Raw genomic sequence first — 20,849 nt, 5'->3', positions numbered from 1 at the left:
ATTGTGTTATCAACAACTTATTTTTTGGTGTAAACCTGTAATTTTTTATAACTATTAGACTTCTTGCTTGTAAGTTCAAATAAATACACACCAGACATGACAACAAGCTAAAATTAAATTCAGAAACAATCACTCACAAAACTAGCTCCAGCTTAATCAGTGTAAAATAATTTCTAGGCAATCAACGTGAAATCTTACCTAATACCTGGAGTTGCAACATTATCTGGCATTGGAATAGAAGCTAGCAACTGAAGCTGAGATTTTGGAGTCACACAGCACAGTCCTATAACATCCAAAGCAGCTTTCAGTGTCTCCGGCCTAGGAAAAAATTACATCATAAAAATTACAGATATAATACAATCTGCACAGCTATCACTACAAGTCATTCATACCCCCACAAAACTGCTTTGTGAGAGAAAATAAGAACATTCATGATAGTTCCTAAGGTATTCAAGGAAAACAAAAAGGGGAAAAAATTGTGAAAAATAAGTCAGAATTATGAAACTTGGTAAGCAAAGTTGTCTTATGATCATAACAGCCTGTTTTAAGCCTCAAATATTCCAGATATTCATAGAAAACAATTGTTGAGTGACATGATATTTTTTGGAACTCAAAGCAGGAAATTATTTTGTCAAAAGAAAATTCAGGGTTTGCGGGACATGCTATGTGAACTTTGTCTTCTGATTTTCATAACCTGTTTTAAGTTTCAAAGAACATCCGTATCCCTTCCCAAAATATTTAAGGACAACAATTCAGGATGGATAACACAGGATATACTTTTGAAAGCACAAAGAAACATTTTTGTCATAAGAGAAGTCAGAAGTTTGAGATGAAGAAACTGAACTTGTTTCATGATCCTAAAACTGTTCTGATTACAAGATAATAATTTTAACAAGATAATGATTTTATTATCTTTATCAGCTTCAGAAATTTCAAGGAAACATTTCAAGTTGGATAGGACATTTTTCCAGGTGCAAAAACAGAAATCATTTTGTTAAAAGACAAGAGGGTCATGATTCACCTGGACAGCTCACATGAGTAATATCAGCTACATGTTTCAAATGTCAAACTGATGCTAAAATATTAAGAAAGTAGGTCAGTAGGTCACATTCATGGTCAATGTAAGTCAGTTTTAAGATCAGTGTGCAAAACTGTCATCTAAATTTCAAGGCTGTACCTTAAAAAAACAAGAAAGTATGTCAGTAGGTCAAGGTCACAGGCAAGTGACCCCTACTTGGGGTCATCCGGTAATTATAATTAAACAGTCTAGGAAATATGATTAGATAACTTTTGAAGTATTTTTCCTATATAATTTATATAACAAGTGACCCCTACGGCAGGACCTCTTTTCACCCCAGGGGCATAATTTGAACAATCTTGTTAGAGAACCACTTGTAAATACTACATACCAAATATCAAAGGCCTAGGCCTTGAACTTTCAGACAAGAAGATTTTTAAAGTTTTTTACCTATACAAGTCTATGTAAAACTTGGGACCCCCAGGGCAGAGTCTCTTTTCACACCAGGGGCATAATTTGAACATTCTGGTAGAGGACCACTAGGCAATGCAACATACCAAATATTAAAAGCCTATGCCTTGCAGTTTCAGGCAAGAAGATTTTTAAAGTTTTTTTCCTATACAAGTCTATGTAAAACTTGGGACCCCCAGGGCAGAGTCTCTTCTCACACCAGGGGCATAATTTAACAATTTTGGTAGAGGACCATGAAGCAATGCAACATACCAAATATTTCAAGCAAGAAGATTTTTTAAGGTTTTATTTCCTATATAAGTCTCTGTAAAACTTGGGACACCCTGGGTGGGGCCTCTTTTTACCTTAGGGGCATAATTTGAATAATCTTGGTAGAGGACCATAAGGAAATGCAACATATCAAATATCAAAAGCCTAGGCCTTGCAGTTTCAGACAAGAAGATTTTTATACAAGAGGTCGTAGAACACGAAATGCCCTTGATGCATTCAGTAACTGCACAAGGAACAGAAATTTTCAGGTCATTGTGACCTTGACTTTTAACCTACTCGCCTAAAAATCAATTGGGGTCATCTGCTGGTTATGATCAACCTCCCTATTAAGTTTCATGATCCTAGGCCCAAGCATTCTCAAGTAATTGTCCGGAAACGGTTTAATTGTTCTGGGTCATTGCAACCTTGACCTATTGACCTCAAAATCAATAGGGATCATCTGCTGGTCATGACCAACCTCCCTATCAACTCTCATGATCCTAGGCCCAAGCGTTCTCAAGTAATCATCAGGAAACCGTTTAACTGTTCCGGGTCACTGTGACCTTGACCTTGACCTTGACTTACTGACTTCAAAATCATTAGGGGTCATCTGCTGGTCATGACCAACCTCCCTATCAATTTTCATGATCCTAGGCCTAAGCATTCTTGAGTTATCATCCAGAAACCGATTGGTCTACATACTGACCGACCAACCGACATCTGCAAAACAATATACCCCTCCTTCTTCGAAGGGGGGAGGGGCATAATATGTCTATGTAAAACTTGGGACCCCCAGGACAGGGCCTCTTTTCACCCCGAGGGCATAATTTGAACATTCTGGTAGAGGACCACTAGGCAATGCAACATACCAAATATTAAAAGCCTATGCCTTGCAGTTTCAGGCAAGAAGATTTTTGAAGTTTTTTCCTATATAAATCTATGTAAAACTTGGGCCCCCTGGGGCAGGGCTCCTTTTCAGGGGCATAATTTGAACAAACTTCATAGAGGACCATAAGATGATGTTACACGCCAAATATCGAGGCTTGCGGTTTTGGACAGGAAGTTTTTCCTTTCAATTGCCATGGCAACCAGTTCTGTGTGGAATTAAATTCTTTGAACAATTCTGAAAGGGGGCCACCCAAGGATCATTCCTGTGAAGTTTGGTGTAAATCTGTCCAGTGGTTTTGAAGACATTTTTTTAAAAATTGTTGATGGACAGACGACGGACATCGAGCGATCACAAAAGCTCAACTTTAGCCTTTGGCTCAGGTGAGCTAAAAAAGACAGAGTTATGGGACTTGTTGATCTCATCTTGTGACCCTAAAAGTCTGTTTTCAGTTTAACAAGAGCTGTCCGTAAGACAGCCAAGCTCGACTATTCGAAATATTGTCACAGAAGCAGGAAATTATTACCCAAAATGTGAAATATCAAAAGAGTTTTAAGTTAGAAAGGGGATATAATTTGACAAAAATACATATCAGAGTTATGGGACTTGATGTAATCGACTAGTTTTATAACCCCGAAGAAACATGTTAAGTTTCAATTCAATATCTGCATTAGTTTTGGGGATAGTAACTTGCATGTAAAACTTTAACCAGAATTTTCTAAGTCCAAAAGGGGGAATAATTTGCTCAAAATACATGTTAAGAGTTATGGAACTTGACCCAGTGAGGTTGGTAATTGACCTAGAAAAAGAATAAATAGGTTTCAAAGCTATATGCCTTTTGGTAATAGCTGTATGTACTTGCACGCAAAACTTTAACCAGGATTTTCTAAGTCCAAAAGGGGGCATAATTTGCCCAAAATACATGTCAGAGTTATGGGACTTGGTGCTATCAACTAGTTTTATAACCCCGAAGACACGTGTGAAGTTTCAATTTAATATCTGTAGTAGTTTTGGAGATAGTTACTTGCATGTAAAACTTTAACCAGGATTTTCTAAGTCCAAAAGGGGGCATAATTTGCTCAAAATACATGTCAGAGTTATGGGACTTGACCCAGTGAGGTAGGTAATTGATCTAGAAAAAGAAAAAATAAGTTTCAAATCTATATGCCTTTTAGTAATAGCTGTATGTACTTGCACGCAAAACTTTAACCAGAATTTTCTAAGTCCAAAAGGGGACATAATTTGGCCAAAATACATGTCAGAGTTATGGGACTTGACCCAGTGAGGTACGTAATTGATCTAGAAAAAGAAAAAAATAAGTTTCAAATCTATATGCCTTTTAGTAATAGCTGTATGTACTTGCACGCAAAACTTTAACCAGAATTTTCTAAGTCCAAAAGGGGGCATAATTTGGCCAAAATGAAGGTCAGAGTTATGGGACTTGGTGCTATCAACTAGTTTTATAACCCCGAAGGCACATGTGAAGTTTCAATTCAATATCTACATTAGTTTTGGAGACAGTAACTTGCATGTAAAACTTGAACCAGAATTTTCTAAGTCCAAAAGGGGGCATAATTTGCTCAAAATACATGTTAGAGTTATGGAACTTGACCCAGTGAGGTTGGTAATTGACCTAGAAAAAGAATAAATAAGTTTCAAAGCTATATGCCTTTAAATGATAGCTGTATGTACTTGCATGCAAAAACTTAACCAAGGTGTGACGCCGACGCCAGGGTGAGTAGAATAGCTAGACTATTCTTCGAATAGTCGAGCTAAAATAAGGTCTGAACTGGTTTCAGCGATATTCAAGGAAAATAATTCGAGACAGGGCCTAGATACATTGATTCCTGTATAGATCCTCCATCTCCAAACCTTGATTGTGGGAGTATATCTAAATATCAGCTCATGTGGTAGATACAACTGCTCACTACAATGGTAGTGAAGACTAAAACTCACTTTCCAGTGTAACTACTCCACTCTGGTGACATTCCTATTAGCTGTGTGAGCAGAGTTATTCCCCCTAGTTTATAGAATGTGGCCTCTGGTTGCCACTGTTGCCTTACTGGCATCATTTCTATCATTATCTCAATGTTCTCTTGTACCAACTCTGGTGTTATCTTTAAAGCCTGCATAATTCAAAATTTAAAATTGACATCAGTAAACACTTACAATATTTTATCAAAAGACATCATAAAATATAGTCAAACTTGTATCAAAAAGTCAGCCGAGACAGCAATACAATCTGTCCGCTTAAGGCAGGTGGCTGCTGGCAAGTTAAAATCGAAACAAAAAGTCAATTTGGGATTTTTGCTGACTAACTGCTTAATGCAAGTGACTGTTTACTCAGGTACAACAGTGTAACCATACTCTACTTGAAAACTATGTAAAATACTTTTGTTTCTCTTGTTGCTGGGTTTAAAATCCTATTTCGGTAAAATCAGCTACAAAAGTAAAGCAGTTAGTGTATCACTGCACATGAATTTCTTAACAGTACAAACTTATGGTGACACAGTAATACACAGAAAAAAAACTCTTACGCATAAAGTAGAGGCTGATAATAAACTGCTTGAGATGTAATATTTTGGTCGAAATGAACACATTAAAATTTGCCTTGCTTGTGGATTTGCCCTAAACCACTAAACTGGCTGGTCAAACATCTCTATTATCTACCTGTGTATGTTTTATATTTTTCTTACATTGGTCAAACTAGTACATTAAAGCTGATGTTACCTTGTAAGCTGGTGTTTCATGATGTGGAGATCCACCCTCATTCCTGGCATGTGATCGTTTCAGCTCGTTCACCTTCAAGATAAGATGTGACTCAAAGTACCTCTTCAGTGCTACACAGACATGCCTAGCCGACTGTCTCATGGTGAATACCTGATCCTCGCTGGGACTAGAGCGACTCTCTATGTTCATTATCTCCAACGTGCTGATCTAATAACACAAACAACAGTACAATATTTTTATCCTTAATTAAATGCTTGACACAGTACAGGAAAAGAATTTACATATCAATACACTTAAGCGCAACATATAACACTGTTGATGAAGAATAAAATTTGTTTCTTATACAGTAACAAGAAAGCAAATTTATTTATTTATTTTTTTGTTGGGCTTAACACAATCAAAGGTCATCTGGCGACTTTCCAGCTTTGATGGTGGAGGAAGACCCCAGGTGCCCCTCCGTGCATTATTTCATCACGAGAGGGCACCTGGGTAGAATCACGGACCTTCTGTAAGCTAGCCGGATGGTTTCCTCACATGAAGAATTTAACGCCCCGAGTAAGGCTCGAACCCACAGCAGTGAGGGGCAAGTGATTTGAAGTCAGCGACCTGAACCATTCGTCCAGAGGCCCCAAAAGCAAATTTAAATATGGTATATACCTGCAAGCTCTTAACATTGCAAAAACCAATAAAAACTTTATTCTGTTATCTAAGTGAAAGGAATACTTACAACATTGTAAAGTCTGCGTAAACCATCATGTGTATCAAATTTGTTGAGTATAACTAGGAATGGGAATGCCTGAGTGAAGAACATTGCAGCATGACATCTACTAGAGTCATGGGAACATTCCATCAACCATAACACATAACTGTTGGCAAAAATAATAAGTACTTATAGGATTTGTACAACTAAAGAACATCAACTGCCCATAAAATAGTGTGCCCTACTATTTGACAATTTGTAAGTGAATAAAGGCCGTAACTTGGCAATAGTTATGTAACTGAATTATTTTATTACAGTGTGTTGGTGGCAGGGCCGAAAGAAGGTGAAAATTGCATTGTATAACAATTTAAAAAGGGAAATCACAATAAAATCGGTATTCTTTTGTAAATACAGTGAAACACCGCTCGCTCAAGCATCCATTACACAAGCACTCAGGCTCGCTTGCGCAATTCATGTGGTCCCAGGCGATTTCCTTCTACTTTCTATGTGAAATTACCATGACTGGATCGAGCATTGATAACTCAATCGCTCGAGCGTGACATCTGGTCCCTGTGTATTAATTTACTCTTTGTTGCTTCTGGCAAACTCAAGCAGAGGTGTCAAAAGTTTTCAAACCTTTGGCAGTCAGAATGTATTGGTTAATTTAAAATTTTCGCACGCCGTGAGAATTGCATGGTCTATTCCCCCGACTATCTTAAATGTTTGTTTGTCAGTATATTTGATATGATAATGAGAATAATTACTGACGAAAGGTTGGAGAAAAGTTTTACTGATCAAATATTGATCAATTACTGTTTGTTTTGCAAAACTTTGACAAAAGCAGAATCAATCGTGTCCAGCACGGTAAGGGTTAATAATCAAGGGCTATAAGTCTAAAACATATTTTAAACTGTCTTTTTGGTCAAATACCGAATTAAACAAGAAATAATGACCATACAGGTACTCATATATCCCTGTTTGATTACAACTGCATTAGAAACGTGAAAGCTACAGGATAAATAAACCAAATTCTGATCTATAGATGGGCAATGGAAAGAAAGATGGGAGATGCACATCCAACTGTCCTAAAAGCGCATCATTTTACTTAAGTGAGCATAAAAGTAGATTATTTGAAAACTATTCATAAAAGTTTTTTCTTATTGCCCATTGCACTTCCTATAATTGCAATGTCTATATCTAAAGTTTCAACAAAATCTGTTCAGTTCTATTGGAGTATGCTCCATAAAAAGCAATTAACATGTATACTCTTAACTTCCGGGGAGCATAAAAATACTGTATGATTCTGTAAACATTTTTAAGTATAAATTATAAACAAGCTGTCAGTAACATTTTCGTAAAATTACTGTAAGGATAACATAAATATTACGATAAAGAAGTAGGTACTTACCTGACAAGAGTGGTGAGTATATGATCCGACAACAAACATACCTGAAACATACATACCGAGAGCTTTCAAACAGTGAAAAACGAGCAATAAAAACTCTTTTTTGGTATTAGCCATCCGTCAAACACGAAGAGTGAAAAAAAACCTGCTTTGATCAATTTTGACAAAACGCAAGGATTATAATTAAATTGAAGTATCATAATTGCCATGGTAGAGTCTAAATTGTTCAAAATTGAAAAGTCGATTTTTTTTTTTTTGACAAACAAGAAGTACAATTTGAATAGAACCTACCCTTTCCATAGCATCTTCAAAGTATGAGAGATAATAGAGACACAATGAGACACCAGTAGCAGCTATAGAAGGTCTATATACATCTAACAACTTCTGTACACCTCCACGATTCAGAAACTCTATAGCAAACTTCTTGTGACATAGTAATACAGCCAGATACTAAAATAGAAAAGTCATACTTTCAATGAAACACTTCAACCAACATGCAAGTTTGATTATAACTGCTTCATCAATATAATATAAAATGCAAGCTGTTTGTAAAACACATATATGCTCCCATGATGGCCTGTCAGAGACAAGCAGGTAACTTTGAATGCTGTGACCTAACCGTTTGACCAAATGACCTGTCAGTGACTACAGGCAACAATCCTAAGAACACTGACACCAAAAGTCTTTAATTGTTCAGTGGAAATTGTTTTTAGCCTAGAGGTCAATGTGACCTTGACCACTGACATACAGACACCAAAAGCAATAGGGGCTATCTACTGACCACAAGCAACCATCCTATGAAATTTGTTGAATGTAAGTCAATGCATTCTTTAACCCTTAGCCTGCTGCAGGCGAATTTAACAGCCTTTGCAAACAGCTTGGAACCAGATCAGACACCGATTAAATCGGCGTCTGATCAGGTTCCAAGCTGTTTGCTACTCTGACAATATTTCTTCCAATTTTGGAGCAAATTGAATGAACTTTACAATTTTAGCAGACGACATTTCCAGCAGACGACAATTTATCTAGCATGCTAAAGGTTAATTACAGATTGGATTTAATCTAATGACACCCCACAAATTATGGGTCATGTACTGACCATAGGTAATAATCTGATGACAGCGTGCTCAACTTTTCTCAGTGTTTGACTCTGAATTAGAGCTTTGCGAGTAAAAACTTCATAAAACTTTAACCAAAAAATTCCAAGTTAAAAAGGGGCATAACTCTGTCAAAATTCAAATCAGAGTTGTTGGGATTGTTTCTCCTGGTAAAGACTTTGATAGTAAATAACTATTTTAAGTTTCAAGTCAAAAGCTTTGATAGTAACAGAGATATTTGACTTATCAAAAACTTTAACCAAAACAATTTAAGTTAAAAAGGGGCATAACTCTGTCAAAATTCAAATCAGAGTTATGGGGTTTGTTTCTCCTGGTGTAGACTTTGATACTTTAAGTTTCAAGTCAATAGCTTTGATAGTAACAGAAATATATGACTTTATGAAAAATTTTAACCAACAGTGACGGTGACACGAGTGCAATAGCTCTACTTTTTCTTCGGTCGAAAAGTCGAGCTAGAAAGAACTCCAAATCAAATACTCCGTCATGTACTACTACATACTTAGCAATGATTAAATATATCTCAAATACAGATTCTTTCCTTAAGCATTAGTTCCATTTAAACTTACCTTCAATGCTTCAAAAGCCAATCTCACATCCCTGTTGTACTTTAGGTTTATGTAATAGAACACCAAATCCATTGCTCGGTGCTCAAATGCTGCACTGATCAGCTGCAAGGTAAAAAGAGAACATGTTTATAATCCAGGTAAATATACCAATAGAGAGAATTTTAATGACTAAAACCCCATATCAATAGTCTGCACTATTTTTTCCACAGTTTAAATTTAGTTTTAAAACAGTAACAACAGTAGATTCTATTGCACTAAAATGAAAACAAGCCTTCTTTAACTACGGAATCTCCTTAATTTCTGTTGCGCATACAGCCACTAGCAAAACTCTAATTCAGACATTTCACCAAACATCTGTTACATTACTCTTTAATCCAACACTATCTATGGACATCACATTTGTCTCTTTATTTAGGATGAAACAAAACCTATGATAAAACCTGCTTTATTAACCTTTACCATGCTAAATTTCTATAATAAACTTGTCCACCTTTCAATTTGGACAGTACCATTAACTGTCAAAAGGGGCACTAACCAAAAAGACACCAACTGAATAGCGAACAGTGCAGATCTTGACCAGACTGCATGGATGTGCAAGCTGATCATTATCTACACTGGTTGCAAAGGCAGAATTAATCATGTTCAGCATGATAAGGGTTAAGACAGAAATAATGTAATGTTGAAGAACAAACCTCCTGATATTCTCCCATAGGTGTGAGGTATTGCAGAATGAGCCTCTGTTTCATACCGAGGCTCAGTGGATCTAGACTGTACGATCCTATAACATACGGTTGAATCTCTGCCCAGCTGCTATTGCTTACATCACTCACTGAAATCAACATAAAATAGATTTCTGTATTCAATTTCTATGCCATTAAAACCTGGAACACCAATCAACCTGGCAAATTTTGTATAAATCTATTCGAAAGTGTCAGTACTGTTTAAAACCAATGTTGAGAGATTAAATGTGACTTTTACATTTAAAATAAGTTAACTTGTTGACCTGACTTTCATCAAAATCAACAAACCAAAACAAAATGAAGAACCTATCAAAATGGATTCTGGAGCTCTACTTTCTAGAAAGAGTCTGAGTGAAAATATCTTTTCATCAAGTTATTCTGAAGACTTACATATAAAGCTGTCATTTCTAATACGTTGCTTCTTTAATCTGTACACGTCTTCACTATAAAAACTTGGGGACAGTGTACGTTTCAATCTAGCTCGTCTATCTTCCACAGTTATATCATCTTGTCTTTCCTCGTCCTCAGAATCCAAATCATGTTCTATTTCCTCACCCACTATATCACTCACATATCTATTCTCAATTCCACCAATATCACTTTTCTCCACATCAGTATATTCCGTATCATTCTGGATTTCATTACCCTTAGAAGGAATATTTTCTCCGTATTTATCACTACATCCAGGTGTCTGACTATAACTGACAATAGCTTTATTTTCACCCGACACCACTGCTCCTGAACATTTAATCTCTAACTCTACATCATTATCTTGAGCCTCTGTTTTAGAATTGTTTGAAAGAACACAAGTTCTCTTATCTTTATCATCTTCCTTTACTACAGCTGGTTTTTCTGATGCTTTATTTTGGTTAATCTTAGTTGGTGATTTTTCCCCTTTAGTTGGGGACACTTTAGTTGCTGAAACAGACTGACCTCCCTTAACTGGAGACCTAGAGTTCTTGTTCTTGGGTGATGTGAAAGTGCCACCTGGACTAGCCGTCTTGCTATGGGTTCCAAACATAGGGAAATGTCTCGGATTCTCCTCAGCTTTTGTTGCTTCATCTTTCAAAAACTCTTCATGCATTTCCTTCTGAAGTGCATGTAAACGCTGTAACATCACTGACACCTGAAAACAATTATGATCAATAGTGCAATAAGTTTATTGCAATAATGCTAACAACAGACAAGTTTTATTTTGAATTTGAAGACAATATGTACAGCATTTCTTTTCTTGTTCTATCTTATTACATGGAATGTTTAGCCAATATTGATTTACAGCAGGGCTTCCCTTTTATAATGCCAATCTAAACATGTTGTCTGTAATTTTAAATCAGTGTCAGTGTGTAATCCATCTTACCCTGAGTTTGCTAGCAAGGTACTTATTTGGTACATGTATATTTCATATCTGCGTAGCTGTAGTAAAAAAAGCTGCCTAAAAACAGCACAATGGACTATTCACATGCCTTTAGCAAAAGGATGAACATAAATAACGTAACATAAATTTATACCAGCGCCGAGTTTTTCTCCTTGAAGTTTGCTGCTACATCCTGTAACTCCATGGCACCAGCAAGAAGACCTGTGGCATATGTTCTCAATGGTTCATCCGCTTTCTCCGCCCATTTAAACAACTGCTCCACAAGCCCCTCCTGCAAAAATTGCACAATCTTATTAAACTTGAAAAACAAATAGTACTGGGGTCTATCTAGGTCCAGTTTTTGGGAGAAGTCACTTCTCCCTCCAGCTGATTTAGGGAGAAGTGGGGAGACTTTAGGGAGAAGTGGGGAAACTTTTCCTACCTCAATGCTGTTGAGTAATTCGAAAGGTGGCTGTAATTTTCTTGTTTCTAGACAAAAAACATTGATGTGACCATTCATTTTCTTAGTTAGATCATTTCCCATACAGTGGTTATTAATTCATTACAAAATTAAGAAAAAGGTTGTTTTCAAAATTCAAGCCGATGCTGTAAATCTAACCCGCCAATTTTTTGGTTTATATCTTGTATGTGTTTATTATTAACATCGAATCACCACCTCGGTGAACAGTATCTCACTCGAATAGAACTGAAAGTAAACTGTGTAAACTAGAGATATATATTCAAATTGATCAATTTGATGTACCGATGGAAGTAAATTTAATGTAGTTAATACATTACATGTTGTTTTTTTACCATAGATAACAAATAATTGTGTACAATATTCCAATTAATCACATGATTAATCAGCAGTGTTTTTTGCACTCAAACATGTTGACAATTAAACGCAAAGTGTCAAAGACGTAATTGCGGCGCTAACTGGCTGAACACAATCGACGCTGGTGTATCTGATAATTTGATTCGCTTTCACACTTCTCAGGAAAATCTCGCAAGTACCTGAAGTAGGCGGAGCTTAAATTATGCTCTCGGCGTGTGTTTGTGTATTCAACACTCATTTTGACGGTGTATAAAATGTCAACAGTCTGGGTAGCGGTAATTAGCGAGTGCGGGTATCAAAGAAAATTGAGCAATTTGCATTTCGCTTTTAGGTTAGAGCGAGGTTTAAAGTTCCAAAGCGAATATTTCGCTCAAGTCCCCCACTTGCGAGAGCTCTGACTGAATAGTACATATTGACATAGCTGGCTGTTTAATACAAACACGTCATTGCCACTTGGTGCTTCCTAACAAGTTGAAAATGATCATTTTAAGTGACTGTGTAACATTAGTATTTCCAGGGGAATTATTTTCATATATTTTGTGGTAGCTGCAATTTTTGAAATAAAAGTTCAACAAATAAGTAAAATTCATTTTATGTTTAACAACTGAAATCCATGAATTTATATCCCATGAAAAAGCTGGGTTTTTTTTTTTTCTAAAACTAGAGCTATCACTAAAGGTGATGAATGTACCCCCCGCATGCACTGACACAGTACACTGAATTTGACACACACAAGACTGCATAATTATGTGGACTGTATGTATACAGTATAGTAACAAACAAGAGCTGTCCGGAGGACAGCAACGCTCGACTATTCAACAGCCTTGTCAATTGAATGAATACAAAAGTGAAAAAGGGGCAATAATTTTGTAAAATGCAAAGTAAAAGGTATTGAACCTCTGTACTGCATGTCATATCATGACAGTGAACAAGTGTGTGAAGTTTCAATCCTTTCAATTTGTGGATACTGAGATACCAGCTTACATACAAAAACTTAACAAAAAGCTGCTAAGTCAAAGGGGCATAATTTTGTAAAAATGCCAAGTAGAGTTATGGGACCTTCACAGTGCATGTTAGATCATGACAGTGAACAAGTGTGTGAAGTTTCAATCCATTCCAATTAGTGGATACTGAGATATCAGATTACATACAAAAATTTAACCAAAAACTGCTAAGTCGAAAAAGGGGCATAATTTTGAAAAAAAAAGAGAGTAGAGTTTTGGACTTGCTTAGTGCATGTCAGATCATGATAGTGAACAAGTATGTGAAGTTTCAATCCATTCCCATTAGTAAGTACTGAGATACCAGATTACATACAAAACCTTAACCAAAAATTTCTAAGTCGAAAAAGGGGCATAATTTTGTAAAAAAGCAAAATAGAGTTATGGAACCTGTGCAATGTAGATCAGTTCATCACAGTGAATAAGTGTGTGAAGTTTCAATCCATTCCCACAAGTGGTTACTGAGTTACCAGCTTACATACAAAACCTTAACCAAAAATTTCTAAGTCGAAAAAAGGGGCATAATTTTGTAAAAAAGCAAAATAGAGTTATGGAACCTGTGCAATGTAAGTCAGTTTGTCACAGTGAATAAGTGTGTGAAGTTTCAATCCATTCCCACAAGTGGTTACTGAGATACCAGCTTACATACAAAACCTTAACCAAAATCGGGACGCGGACGCGGACGCCGACGCCGACGCATGGGCGAGTGCAATAGCTCACTATTCTATGAATAGTCGAGCTAAAAACAAAGTCCCATAACTATGCAGAATATTTATCTAAAAGAATGTAACATGCACCATGCACAACTAGGGTTGGTACTGATCACTTGTGTGAAGTTTCATTAAATTGTGTGCAAGGGTTTGGTAGATTAGGCACGCACAAGATTGCATATGCAGGCTGTATGTACATAGTATGTTAACAAGAAACAAAGTCCCATAACTCTGCAATTTTTGTCGCTGAAAGAACCTAACATGCCCCATGCACAACTACTGTTGTTACTGATCAGTTGTGTGAAGTTTCATTAAATTGTGTCAAGGGGATAAGGAGAAATGGTGCGCACAAGATTGTGTCTATGTATATAGTATAGTAACAAAAAAACAAAGTCCCATAACTCTGCAAATTTTTTTTCTTAAAGAACCTAACATGCCCCATGCACAACTACTGTTGGTACTGATCACTTGTGTGAAGTTTCATTAAATTCTGTCAAGGGGATAAGGAGAGATGGTGCGCACAAGATTGCGTCTACGGACAGACGACCAGACAGACAGACAGACAGACGGACAACCTGAAACCAGTATACCCCCCCTTACAACTTTGTTGTCGGGGGGTACAAAAAGACATGAAATTTTGTGCTCACGAAATTAAATCATTTCACAATTAATGACGAAGATTATTCTGAACACAAAGTATATGACCAAAGCGTTAGGGAGAACAGTTTCCCAGTCAGCAGATCAAGACCCCTTAATAAATAGTATGAAGTCTACCTGTTCATTTTTAAAGTTAAAACTCTACTGGAATATATATCTCAGAAAATGTCATATGATTGTACTTTCACTTTGTTACTGTTGCTAAAGATTCCAAGCAATAAACATAATGTCATCACTAAATTTAATAGTATAGTATTTACTCCATTAAATAAAGTGCTGGATGCAACAGGTTACTATAAGAGCATTATGGCAACATACCGTTTCTTGGAAGACAACAGAAGTCTCAAGACCAGGAAGTATATCGTATAGTAATCGGCACGCTAGTGTCTGCACTCTAAGATCACGTTGCGCATGTAACACATAACTTGAAACAAGCTGTAAGTAACCAAAGTTAACAAAAACATGTGAAACAGAAATAACGCAGTAACAGAAAACTTCTGATCTTGTGACATTTTACTTCTAAAATGATCTCTCTTTTTTTTGCACAAAAGGTTTCACTATCCTTTAGCCCGCTAAGTGTCTAAAATGAACTGGTCCATCATTTAGTCTGTGCAATACCATTTTTTATTCAAAGGAGTGTTCACTGATAATTTACTGACTGAATAGCAAACAGTGCAGACATGATCAGTGTGCACGGACGTGCAGTGCAGGCTGATCTTGGTTTGCACTGGTCACAAAGGCAAGACCACTTTCCGCCAGCAGGCTGATTTTGGTTTGCACTGGTCACAAAGGCAAGACCACTTGCCGCCAGCAGGCTGATCTTGGTTTGCACTGGTCACAAAGGCAAGACCACTTGCCGCCAGCAGGCTGATCTTGGTTTGCACTGGTCACAAAGGCAAGACCACTTGCCGCCAGCAGGCTGATCTTGGTTTGCACTGGTCACAAAGGCAAGACCACTTGCCGCCAACAGGCTGATCTTGGTTTGCACTGGTCACATAGGCAAGACCACTTGCCGCCAGCAGCCGCAGGCTAAAGGTTTGCACTGGTCACAAAGGCAAGACCACTTGCCGCCAGCAGGCTAAAGGTTAAAACAATGAAAAAGCTTACTGCATTTTAAGAATGGTAAGTTTTGGTATTCAACAGATGAGTCTGGTTAACGCGAGTGCCAAACAGTTAAAATACACACCTGTCATTGACTATCAAAATCCTCTATTTATTCAGCAGTTTACTTGTCAGTTTCTTTTTACTGTTTTCTGATATTGTCTCTTTAAATAGTATCCTATTTTTATGAATGAAGTACTCAAGTCGCTTTGAAATTTTTATTTATTTATTTTTTTTGTTTTTATTTTTTTTGTTTTTTTGTTTTTGTACCAAATGTCTTATTCAAAGGATTTTTCATTTATAGTATTAATGTCACAAAATCAGAAGACAAAACAACATGTAACATAAAAAACATCTGTAAATTCAACTGGCCTTGCTCTGCCTACCGTATCTATATAGAAATCACGTTTCTCTATACCAGTTAAGACCCCATACAGCAGCCTGGATGTCTGTTTACATAAGTCAGAGTTACCATGAGGATCTAGTAGGTACTCACTGACTAACTGTAAAGTCAAATATACACAACATAGAAATCACGTTTCTCTTTGCCAGGTAAGAAATTACACAGGCAACTAGGTCCACAACAAAGTCAACAAGCTGTCTATTCCAAAATATCCCAATCAGATCTAAATGATTTCACCTTAGGAGAGAAATACCAGACACATGGCTTTTCCCCTCAAAAAAAATCTACCTCCAGTAAAAGGAGGTTATCCCAAAGCAAAAATGTATTTTTTCCCCAATTTTGAAATTAAAATTCCCAAATGTGTTACCTTTTAAGGATTTTGCTGTATTAAAATAATTTTGCTAATTTGTATGTATATCTTGGCTACCAAAACAACAGTTATACTGTTGAACAATTACCAAAATGCAATCCATTAATATTTTATTCAAAAATTCTCTTTACACAGATTTGGGTAATTTGCAAATTTTCTCAATTAAGACAATTTCTGAGAGCATTTTCCCAATTCTACTGGTGCAGGTGGCATTCCCAAAATGATGAAAAAAAGGCCAGAGATATTTACACATGCCGTAACCTTGAAATGAATAGTCCTAGTTTCAACTTCAGAAAAGAAGTTTTTCTTAAAGCAAAAAAAAAAAAAAAAAAATCTTGGATTTGTTTACATGACTAATCAGAATGCATTTAGCCTTACTTTATTCCCATGTATATATTTACCTTATTCCCTGTAAGATTCCTGTACCTGTTTTAACTGGTGGTCTCTGATCTCTACTTATATCCTAAACACTTAAACTGAGAGATCAAATGTTGAACCCCTGTGACTAGGACAACTGAGATCAAATGTTGAACCCCTGTGACTACGATAAATGAGAGATCAAATGTTGAACCCCTGTGACTAGGACAACTGAGAGATCAAATGTTGAACCCCCGTGACTAGGACAACTGAGAGATCAAATGTTGAACCCATGTCTAGGATAACTGTGAGATCAAATGCTGAACCCCTGTGACTAGGACAACTGAGAGATCAAATGTTGAACCCCTGTGACTAGGACAACTGAGAGATCAAATGTTGAACCCCTGTGACTAGGACAACTGAGAGATCAAATGCTGAACCCGTGACTAGGATAACTGAGAGATCATATGCTGAACCCCTGTGACTAAGACAACTGAAAGATTAAATGTTGAACCCCCGTGACTAGGATAACTGAGAGATCAAATGCTGAACCCCTGTGACTAGGACAACTGAGAGATCAAATGTTGAACCCCTGTGACTAGGACAACTGAGAGATCAAATGTTGAACCCCTGTGACTAGGACAACTGAAAGATCAAATGTTGAACCCCTGTGACTAGGATAACTGAGAGATCAAATGCTGAACCCCTGTGACTACGATAAATGAGAGATCAAATGTTGAACCCCTGTGACTAGGATAACTGAGACATCAAATGTTGAACCCCTGTGACTATGACAACTGAGAGATCAAATGTAGGATTTATCAGATTAGGTCTAAAACCTATGCAAACGTTTTGCTTCTTTTTCTTACTTTCAAACTAAAACCTAAAAGGATACTTCAAAGAAGAAAGGATAAAGGAAAACAGACAAATAAATTATTATAAATGGTATATGTTGCCCTTGTCAGTGATTTCTTAGATGCCATGCTTCGTACATACCCTGTTCATAAACTCCTCATTCTTAAACAGGGCTTTAAACAAATGTCCAAGAGTGCATGTTGGGTTTGCTCTACCTGAAAAATAACAACAACAAAATTAATGCTTGATAGAACTTCGAAACATACTCAGTATATACCATAATATCAGAGTCAACTTAAGGTAACGGTAGTTCTGCACTTTCGGTTTAAATTCTTATTTGATTAAACCCTGATTTTTTTTAACTTAAAAACTACAAATACAAGACATAGGGCTGTATGCTACAATTTTTGCTAGACTGACAAGAAAAAGTTATACTTCGTACAAGTTTTCATAACGGAAGTCTAAGAGAAAATCAGAGTTTAGATAACCTTTTTGCGAAAAAGGAAATTTTCTACAATGTAGATTGTAATGAAACTTCTCATAGTCATAAAAATACATAATTATGGTCTCTAGCATAAATGAAACAAGAAAATATCAGTAGATGTTTCCCAAAATATGATTACTGCAAATTAAAAAAACAAAAGTTGAATTCCTTGACTGGGCACATATATTGTACTTATGTTGAATAATGAAAGGGCAATATCTCATTGAAAAATCATCCCACCAGAACATGAAGACAATATTTGCACCTTCTGAAAGTGAAGCATCCTATGAAATAAAGTAAACTGAATTCCAGCCAGAGACTGCTGAGAAATACTCCTGACTAGGATTGCACTATAGTTTACTAAATATCATAAGATCATCTGACCAAAAAAAAAAAAACCAAAAAAAAACACAAGAGGGCCATGATGGCCCTATATCGCTCACCTGAGTACCATTGCTTTAACCAAAAACAAAAAGAAAAAATTCTTACAAGGTACAGATATGTCAAAATACACCTAAAAATTGGAGGTACCATCCATGTTGTACCACAGAAAAGTGGTCTCAGTTTTTCCTTACGGCCAATAATAAAAAAGTTACTAAATGAGCTATTTATAGTAACATAAAAGGAAAGTAATAAAAAAATATATTGTAAGCGAACAAAGAAGGATCTGCCAAATAAAAACAAGAACACTGCAATGCAACGCAAATGCAGAGCAATATTCACATAAAACAAAGTCATATGACCTTCGACCCCTAAGTGTGACCTTGACATTGAATTTAGCCATCCGAAATATGCGCTCTGCACATACTTTCAATGAGTGAACATTTGTGTCAGGTTTCTCTGAAATCCATCAAGGGGTTACAGAACGGAAGGGAAATTGCTAACCAACACACAGACAGACAGACAGACGGACACCGAGGCGATAACATAATACGTCCCAGCGGGCATATAAAAAAGAATCGAGATCTTATGGTGATACAAGTTGTGTGCAAGTTTGGTTAAAATCAAATCATAAATGAAGCTGCTATTGTGCAGACAAGGTCAAAATAGCCAATTTTGGCCCTTTCAGAGGCCATAACTCTGAAACCCATTATGGGATCTGGCCTGTTCAAGAATGGAACCAAGATCTTTTGGTGACACAAGTTTTGTGCAAGTTTGATTAAATTCAAATCATAAATGAAGCTGCTATTGTGCAGACAAGGTCAAAATAGCTAATTCCAGCCCTATCAGGGGCCATAACTCTGGAACCCATTAAGGGATCTGGCCGGTTCAAGAAAGGAACCAAGATCTTATGGTGACACAAGTTTTGTGCAAGTTTGGTTAAAATCAAATCATAAATGAAGCTGCTATTGTGCAGACAAGCTCAAAATAGCTAATTCTGACCCCTTTCATGGGCCATAACTCTGGAACCCATAATGGAATCTTGTCAGTTCCAGAAAGGAACCATGATCTTATGGTGATACAAGTTGTGTGCAAGTTTGGTAAAAATCAAATCATAAATAAAGCTGCTATTGTGCAGACAAGGTCAAAATAGCTAATTTTTGGCCTTTCAGGGGCCATAACTCTGGAACCAATAATGGAATCTGGTCAGTTCCAGAAAGGAACCAAGATCTTATGGTGATACAAGTTGTGTGCAAGTTTGGTAAAAATCAAATCATAAACTAGAGATCTTTTGAGAAAAGCACATGTCTCCCACAACTGCCCCTATGAAAAATGTCTACTTTCTCTAGATGGTTTAGACGAGTTGATCCAATTAGATGGTCTGAATGAGTGGATCCAATCAGTAATTCAAGGGCCATAAATCAAAAGTGCCTGGGCGGATTTGGCTAGTTATCCAACTTGGCTAAGGTCTTATGGCCAAACACATTTTGTTCAAGTTTGGTGAAGATCGGATGAGAAATGTTCGATTTAGAGAGCGGACAATTGTATAAAGGCGGATTTTTTGGTAATTCAAGGGCCGTAACTCCAAAATGCCTAGACTGATTTGGCTAGTTATCAAACCTGGCCGAGGTCGCATGGTCAAACACATTTTGTTCAAGTTTGGTGAAGATCGGATGAGAAATGTTCGACTTAGAGTGCGGACAAGTGTTAAAAGGCCAATTTTTCAATAATTCAAGGGCCGTAACTCCAAAATGCCTGGACCAATTTGGCTACATATTGAATTTGGCCGAGGTCTTATAGTTAAACACATTTTGTTCAAGTTTGGTGAAGATCGGATGAGAAATGTTTGAATTAGAGTGCGGACAAAAGTAAAAAGGCCGATTTTTATTAATTCAAGGGCCATAACTCCAAGATGCCTGGACCGATTTGGCTAGTTATCGAACTTGGCCTAGGTCTTATGGTCAAACACATTTTGTTTAAGTTTGGTGAAAATCGGATGAGAAATGTTCGACTTAGAGTGCGGACAAGCTTTGTGACAGACACACACACACACAGACTGGAGTAAATCAATATGTCTCCCACACCACTGTGTGGTGGGAGACATAATAAAGCTGCTATTGTGCAGACAAGCTCAAAATTGCTAATTTTGGCCCTTTCAGGGGCCATAACTCTGGACCCATAATGGGATCTGGCCAGTTCAAGAAAGTAACCGAGATCTTATGGTGATACAAGTTGTGTGCAAGTTTGGTTAAAATAAAATTATAAATGAAACAACTATCGTGCAGACAAGAAATTGTTGGCGCACAAAAATAGCAAATTCTGGCCCGTTAAGGGGCAATAACTCAAGAACCCATGATGGGATCTAACCAGTTTTCGAAAAGAACTGAGATACCATGCCAATACAAGTTTTGTACAAGTCTGATCAAAATTGCTTGCAAAATATGGTCTCTATTGTGTT

The 20,849-nt window shown here is 36.9% G+C and overlaps 1 protein-coding gene across 2 annotated transcripts in view; it reads right to left on the bottom strand.

The window, feature by feature from the left end:
* The window catches only part of LOC123530537 (DDB1- and CUL4-associated factor 1-like), a 123,720-nt gene that overhangs the window by 67,443 nt on the left and 35,428 nt on the right, over positions 1 to 20,849 (bottom strand). Inside the window, exons 4-15 of one of the 2 annotated variants that reach the window (XM_053521141.1) lie at positions 17,668 to 17,741; positions 15,928 to 16,044; positions 11,392 to 11,529; positions 10,274 to 11,009; positions 9,836 to 9,972; positions 9,144 to 9,245; positions 7,751 to 7,909; positions 7,463 to 7,503; positions 6,082 to 6,220; positions 5,355 to 5,561; positions 4,581 to 4,750; positions 199 to 318 (exon numbers count right to left, since the gene is read on the bottom strand). In XM_053521141.1, the coding sequence (XP_053377116.1) occupies positions 199 to 318; positions 4,581 to 4,750; positions 5,355 to 5,561; positions 6,082 to 6,220; positions 7,463 to 7,503; positions 7,751 to 7,909; positions 9,144 to 9,245; positions 9,836 to 9,972; positions 10,274 to 11,009; positions 11,392 to 11,529; positions 15,928 to 16,044; positions 17,668 to 17,741 (2,140 nt within the window). Of the gene's footprint in view, positions 1 to 198; positions 319 to 4,580; positions 4,751 to 5,354; positions 5,562 to 6,081; positions 6,221 to 7,462; positions 7,504 to 7,750; positions 7,910 to 9,143; positions 9,246 to 9,835; positions 9,973 to 10,273; positions 11,010 to 11,391; positions 11,530 to 14,758; positions 14,876 to 15,927; positions 16,045 to 17,667; positions 17,742 to 20,849 lie in introns of both variants that reach the window. The other variant, XM_053521140.1, reaches the window with a different exon arrangement.

The sequence above is a fragment of the Mercenaria mercenaria genome, chromosome 13 (genome assembly GCF_021730395.1).
Source record: "Mercenaria mercenaria strain notata chromosome 13, MADL_Memer_1, whole genome shotgun sequence".
Classification (NCBI taxonomy): domain Eukaryota; kingdom Metazoa; phylum Mollusca; class Bivalvia; order Venerida; family Veneridae; genus Mercenaria; species Mercenaria mercenaria.
This window is presented reverse-complemented; position numbering and strand designations above follow the sequence as displayed.